We start from the raw sequence: 7,558 nt of genomic DNA on the forward strand, positions 1-7,558 counted from the left end.
AATAGAATTGATGAGTTTAAACATAAATATAAAGGTATGTGTCAATCAAGATACATGCAAGAACAGGTTTAATGATTAATCAGATGGAACATTGTGGGTGTGGTGTATGAATGTTAATACTCTGTAATAATTCTTTAGTATATTACTTGTGTGGCGTAGAAGATAATTATCTATGAATGTAATTATGTAGAATGTTAACACCCTGTAATAATTCTGTAGTATATTACTTGTGTGGTGTAGAGGATAATTATTTATGTAGAGATATTGCTTAGGACTTAAAAGTTGTAAGATGATGTCATGGGGTAGGACTAGATAAGTCTAACTTCTTCCTACTCCGTTCAAGCATGTACTAGGTATAAGTAAATTGATATTGGATTATTATTGTTAGATATGTGTGAAATTACATGTGTTGACATATCAACTGTTTTACATGCTTGAATGAATAAATCAAATCAAATCAAATGAAATATCGAGACCTGTGTTCCAAATATATGTCAATTTTCAAGTACTTTCATGTAAACCTATAAAACCACCAATGACAAATCCACCATAAGAAACCCCACACTGCACAAACATTACATTTCCTCAGTCAACATTAGTTCCACTTCGCTACAACAGTAAAAAAAAAAGATTTCTTCAATATTCAATGATATTGACCTTTTTGACTAATTGAATAATTAATGTACATTCCTAATTCATCTGTAACATGGGAGATGATCTGTGCCTTACCGATAGATGGGCATAGGGAGATAGTTCTCCCCTTCAATGCGGATGTCTGGGTACCGCTGGTACAAGGCCTGCGTGTACTCCTCAAACACCCGCTTGTACCCTCAGGAGATGCTGTGTGCAGATAAACACAGTTAAAAAGGCATCCGCACAGTGCACAGCAGCAAGACCAAACAGGAACAAAACACAGTCACAACAACATGATGATCTAAAAGCTAGACTGTGGCCTTGAGATGTGAACATATTCTGCAGACCATTTGTTTGGATTGTCCCTATTGATTGAGTAACATTGCAATAGCAATGTCAAATTAAAGTTAGTGCTACTCATATTTAACACTATGCACATCAATGCTTCATTGCCCTGTTTGCTGTACACATAAGCACCTATTTGCAATGAAAATATTTATTTCTTATTCTTGTTTACTCTAGTCACATTTCTTTGCACAAACCCTTTAAAAAAAAAATATCATGTGACCGATATTACTACAACTCCCTGATAAACAAGTATTACTGTGAATCATTTTGTATATCTGTATTTGTGTTGGGGAGCAGTAAACAACATGAAATTAAACTAGTAGTTTAACTACAGTTAGCATCAGTTTGCTATGTTCATATTTGTATGATGATTCAAGTAGTTCAATTACTTTTTTGCCAATTTTTGTTTAGGTAAATAATGAAACCACAAACTGTTTTGGGCCAAAAAGGAGTGATTTTTTTATTTCACCGTGCTGCATGGGAGTAGCTTTTCAGCATTTTCAGGGCCAAGGGTGACTGCCAGTTGGAGACTGCTCACGTGTTGTGTACGTGGGATTCTGTTCTGACAGTTGCAGTAAAAAGCATTATGTAGAGCAGTGTTCAAGGTGTCTGCATTATCTAAAAAGGTGCAAATTGAAGAGTGTTTTACAGGAGGTGTTAAGATTGTAGAAATCAGATGTTACAAACCAGACAAATAAGACGACAGGCCTGTTTTTAGATCGGTGCAAAGGTGAATTTATTTACAGTTTTAGTTGTAGTCAGATAATACAAAACCCAGATTTGTTAACAACAATAAACTCACCTAGTGACATTTTTGCTGACACGACTGTTTTGTATTATATTCTGCATGACGTGTGCATTGTTAATTTGAACATTTCTGAGCTACTTTTTCTAAATAGTTTTAGTTAACCAAGCTACATTTGTCCCTATAGTAGCTAAAGGTGCAGCTTCTACCATGTACGGATAAACTTGCGTTAAGACGATTAATTAGATGTAACTAAGGTGACTTCGATTATCTTTAACTTTCCAGAACTAACTAGAAAACCAAAAACAATGTTTAGTTGTATGCAGTAATGCCAGACAGACAGGAACACTTCACAGGGATCTGAAATAATCCCATTGCCTCTACAATCCAAATACACATGATGTAACTTAACGTTAACCAGCGATGTGTTTACAACTGCAACTGGACTCGCGGGTTTGACAGCGGAAGCGGGGGCATGTTTTCGACATGAGAACTGCCTAAACCAGAACCACCTCGTGTTTTTTAACAGTGTCTGAGTAAAAACTGGCCTAAACGCACAATCCCATATAACACATGAATGTAAACCAACCTCCTGTTAGCTAGCTTGTTTTCGGCCTACGGTGATGTTAGCCGGTGAGTTTATCTAGCTAGCGTGCCATGACTCGCCAGATTTTCGCTCACTTGCTTACCAAATTTGAAATTTGAGAAGTGGTCCCGTAGCAAACTGCATCTTCATTTTCTTTATGCTGTTGCTATCACCAGATGTGGCACAGCACAATGACAAAACCCCCAGGACGAGGAAGGAAAAACGCAGCCACTTCATCGCCATCCTGCCCAGCGTTTACTTCCTTGCTCAGTCAGTAGGATAATTTGCACAGTTCGACCGTGGTTCTTCTTCTGTTTTGTTCGTTCGTGGTTGGTCCTTCCTTAGTTTAATCGTAACCGGCACCACCTACTGTTCTGGCTGATCAACTGACCTGCAGCATGATGTATATATTTTTGTGATGATTTTCATAATAAAACACTTTGGTGCTGGCATATTTACCTAATGTTTACTTTGAGTTGCATATTTATTATAACGTTCTATATTTTAATGGCTGCACTAATTTCTCATAATCTCTATTGCTGATATTTTACAAGCAGTACACTATTTCACCGTATTGATATGTGGTAGACATTTATGTTACATTTTGAGAAGAGGGGAGTAATCTCATTTTTTTTGTACCAATTTCTGATGAGTGGTTTATAAGCTGCAATTAGTGGCTCTTCTTGTTCTTCTTTCGGCTGTTCCCGTTAGGGGTCGCCACAGCGAATCATCTGTTTCCACTTAACTCTATCCTCAGCATCCTCTACTCTCACCCCAATTAACTTCATGTCCTCTTTTAGCACATCCATATATCTCCTCTTTGGCCTTCCTCTTGACCTCTTGCCTGGCAGCTCCATCTCCAACATCCTTCTACCAACATAACCACTATCCTCTTTTGCACATGTCCAAACCATCTCAATCTGGCCTCTCTGACCTTGTCCCCAAAACAGCTGACCTGAGCTGTCCCTCTGATGTGCTTTAGGGGGCGAGCAGGGTGCAATGGGAACTAAAGTACATGATCCGGAGGTGCAAGGCTAGCTACAGGAAGAAGCTGGAGCAGAGCATGGAGAATAGCAACGTCTCACATCTCTGGTCATGGTAGAAGTAGAGCTGGTCACCAGGTCGTGAGGGACAAGGCCTGGGCAAATGAACTGAATCTGTGTTTTAATAGATTTGACTCTACCCAGTCCTCAGCCCTCACCCTGCCAGCCCCCCGACTTACTTCTCCAGGTCAGTTCTCTCCCTGCAGCCACAGCTGCTCACACCTCAGCTAGACCTTGCCCCTCGTCCCACTGTCACAGGGGTTTCTCAACATCCCACAGCTCCTGAGCAGTCACCGCCCACCAGGTCCCTCCGCCTTAATGCAGACCAGGTCAGGAAGGAGTTAAGGAGGATTAAGGCCAGGAAGGCCATAGGCCCTGACCACATCAGCCCCAGGGTCCTCACGAAGTGTGCAGACCAGCTCAGTGAGGTGGTCCTGTACATGTTTAACCTGAGTCTTAGCCTGGAGAGAGTACCAGCCCTATGGAAGACATCCTGTGTTGTCCCGGTTCCCAAAATACCTCATCCTAATGAGCCAAACCATTACAGACCCGTTGCCCTGATCTCCCACCTTATGAAGACCATGGAGAGGGTTGTCCTCGGCCACTTCCGTGCCCAGGTGAGCTCGGTGCTCGAAAGCATGGTGAGGGTCATGTTCTTTGACTTCTCCAGTGCTTTCAACACAATCCAGCCGTCACTGCTGAGGGGGAAGTTGGAGGGGGCAGGTGTGGACCAACACCTGTCCCCATGGACCATTAACTACTTCACAAACAGACCTCAGTTTGTCAGACTGTGTGTCGGGCGTGGTGGTCTACAGCATTTGGGCACCCCAGGGGACAATGCTTTCCCCCTTTCTTTTCACCCTCTACACATCGAACTTCAAGTACAACTCCCACCACTGTTGTAGTGGTTGGACTACTGTTCCCATAATGCTTGGTGTCTGGAGAGGTATCTCAGGGGGCGGGTGAAGGAAAAAAAAATAAAGAAGGTGGCACTGAGAAGTAGAAAACAGTCCTGTGTCATCATTATATGTACATGGTGTCAGAAGTGGCGAACAGCGAATCTCCATAGTGTTCCCAGGTACCGCTGGGTGTACATATCACACGGAAGAAGGTTCACACAGCAGAGATAGACGATGGCGGTTCGCCCGGCAAAAAGAGAGCTGGATAGCATACGGCCTGCTTGGCACATGTCGGCTAGAGAAGTGCAAAGTGACGACGAAGCTGGAAATTTGGATCCTGAAGGTGAAGCATCAGGGGATTTGGCTACAGCAATGGCGACGATGGTACAAATATCTTCACCGGAGCCATTCAACTTTTCATGTCCTGCAGAGTGGCCAAGATGGATCAAACGATTTGAAAGGTTTCGTATTGCTACAGCTCTAGAGGAAAAACCGCAGGAATATTAGGTGAATTCCCTTTTGTATGCCATGGGAGATGCCGCTGACGATGTTTTGGCTGTTCTGCTGATGACTGCTGCAGATAAAAAGAAATACGGAGCTGTCAAGGTGACTCTTGACCAGCATTTTGTGGGAAAACACAATATAATATTTTTAAAGAGCGCAGTTCAATTCCAGACGACAACATGAAGGTGAGAGCGCAGGCGCATTCGTCACAGCAGTGCACAAACTTGCAGAAAGTTGTGGGTTTGGAGTGCTCAAGGACGAACTCACAAGAGACAGAATCATGGTTGAAATAAAAGACAAAAAACTGTCAGAACAACTACAGCTGGACGCAGAGTTAAAGCTCACAAAAGCCATACAAAAAGTAAGACAGAGTGAAACAGTGAAGAAGCAACAAACAATACTAAACAGCAGTGCAGCAGAGAGTGGAACATCAGATATAGACACCATGATGTCAAACAAGAAAAAAGGAAAAACACAGACACGGCATCAGACAAAGGAAGAACAAAAGACAGAGATGTACAGTGACCAAGGATGTGGTCACTGTGGGAGAAAGAAGAGACACTCGTGGAAAGACTGCCCAGCCAAAGACGTACTATGTAGAAAGTGTAAAAAAAAAAAAGGGCATTTTGCGGTAGTTTGCCGGACAGGCGAAGCTCTAGCCATAAGAGAGGTTATAAAAAACCAGGAGGATAAGGACAACGAGGAGTTTGTGTTTCTAGGGGAAATAGGAACGGAGAAGTCAGAACCATGGGTAGAAAGAGTTGCGCTAAATGGGAAAAAGGTTGATTTTAAGCTTGATACGGGGGTGGGCATTATGTCCATCCCAGAAGAGCTATATAAATCAAAACGAGACGTTAGGCTGCAGAAACAAAAAAAAAACATTGTTGGGACCGGGCAGTTATCCACTTAATGTGATAGGCTGTTTTAAGGTGCATCTGGTAGCAAAAGGACGCAATACATCACAGATTATCTACCTGGTGTCAGGGCTAACACAGCCTCTGCTAAACAGACCAGCCTGTGAAGAATTGGGACTAGTGTACAGAGTAGACACAGTCATAGGAGCTGAGATAGATTACAGAGCAGCATATCCTGAGGCTTTTCAAGGGTTGGGTAAGCTAAAAGAGCCCTATCACATTGAACTATAACAGGGAGCAACACCTGTTGCCCTTTCCGCCCCCCGTAGGGTTCCCCTCCCCCTCAGAGAAGCAGTGCGAGCAGAGTTGAACAGAATGGAAGGGATGGGAGTCATTTCTAAAGTCACTAAACCTACAGAATGGTGTTCAGGTATAGTTGTCATCCCAAAACCCAGTAACAAGCCCCCTAGAACATGCGTAGACCTCACACCTCTGAATGCAGCAGTGAAAAGAGAACGCCATATTCTTCCAGGAGTGGACCAAACACTAGCTATGATGAAAAATGCTAAAGTGTTCACAAAACACGATGCTCGTTCTGGATTTTGGCAAATCCCTCTCACACCTGAATCGCGTCCACTCACAACCTTTATTATCCCTTTTGGGAGGTTTCAATTCAACAGACTCCCCTCTGGCATAGCATCGGCGTCAGAGCATTTTCAGAGGAGAATGTCTCAAATGCTGGAGGATTTGGAGGGAGTGGTTTGTCACGCAGATGATGTCTTGGTGTATGGCAGAGACCGTCAAAGATTACACCAGGTGCTCCAGAGGTTCCAAAAGGAAGGTCTTGTGTTGAACGAGAAATGTGAGTTTGCAAGGTTGGAAATTCTGTTCGTGGGACACAAAGTTTCAGCAAAAGGCATTGAGCCTGACCCAAACAAAGTAAAGGCTATTCAGCAGTTACCACAACCAATGTGCAGTAAAGATGTGAGGCGACTATTGGGCATGGCCAACTATCTCGCAAAGTTCAGGCCTCAGTTGGCCACAATTACCATGCCATTGAAGGAGCTCCTAAAAGAGAGAAATGAATGGACATGGGAGGAACCACAAAACACAGCGTTTAAGAGACTAAAAGAGATACTAAGCTCTGCAGAAGTGCTGGCTCAATACTCTAACATAGCAGACACCAAAGTTGCAGCGGATGCCTCACCATATGGTATCGGAGCGGTACTTACACAGAAACAGAGAGATGGGTTATGGCGACCAGTGACATATATCTCTAGAGGTCTAACAGACACGAAAAAATGCTATGCGCAAAACGAAAAAGAGGGTTAGCAGTAACATGGGCATGTGAAAGACTCACATCATATCTTATGGGCCTGCACTTCACAATGATGACAGACCATAAACCCCTGGTTCCTCTACTGAGGACAAGAGGCTTGGATGACCTTCCGCCAAGGATCCTAAGTTTTCGCCTGAGATTGCTACGTTTCTCATACGACATTGTCCACGTTCCAGGGAAGAGTCTCGTCACAGCGGATGCACTGTCCAGAGCTCCAGTGCAGGACCTGTCCTCCGTAGGAGATCTCCATCGTGAGCAAGAGGTGGAGGCCTTTGTAGACTGTGTGGTGAGGTGTCTCCCAACCACAGAAAAAAGTCTGGAAGAAATTAAAGCAGCACAGAATGAGGATGTGGTGTGTAAAAAAAGTGATGGAATTTCACACTTCTGAACCTCCGGCCAGAGGGTAGGGAGGCAAACAGTCCGTGCTGGGGGTGGGTGGGATCTTTGAGGATGGAGGCAGCTTTCCTATTCACCCTGCAGTGACAAATGCTCTGCAGAGCGGGCAGTGGAATCCTGGCGATCTTCTCCGCAGTCTTTACCACTGTCTGCATGCGCTTGAGGTCCATAGCAGTAGTGCTGCCATACCAGACGGTGATGCAGCTGGTCC

At 43.8% G+C, this 7,558-nt stretch overlaps 1 protein-coding gene across 1 annotated transcript in view; it reads right to left on the minus strand.

Moving 5' to 3' along the window:
- selenot1a (selenoprotein T, 1a) overlaps positions 1-2,630 on the minus strand; it is a 7,412-nt gene extending 4,782 nt beyond the window's left edge. The window contains exons 1-2 of the mRNA XM_020595953.1: positions 2,416-2,630; positions 730-840 (exon numbers count right to left, since the gene is read on the minus strand). Coding sequence (XP_020451609.1) covers positions 730-840; positions 2,416-2,555 — 251 coding nt within the window. The 5' untranslated portion in view covers positions 2,556-2,630. The remainder of the gene's footprint in view (positions 1-729; positions 841-2,415) is intronic.
- Positions 2,631-7,558: the final 4,928 nt, after the last annotated feature.

This window comes from Monopterus albus, unplaced genomic scaffold, assembly GCF_001952655.1.
Source record: "Monopterus albus unplaced genomic scaffold, M_albus_1.0 scaffold28.1, whole genome shotgun sequence".
In the NCBI taxonomy this organism is placed as follows: domain Eukaryota; kingdom Metazoa; phylum Chordata; class Actinopteri; order Synbranchiformes; family Synbranchidae; genus Monopterus; species Monopterus albus.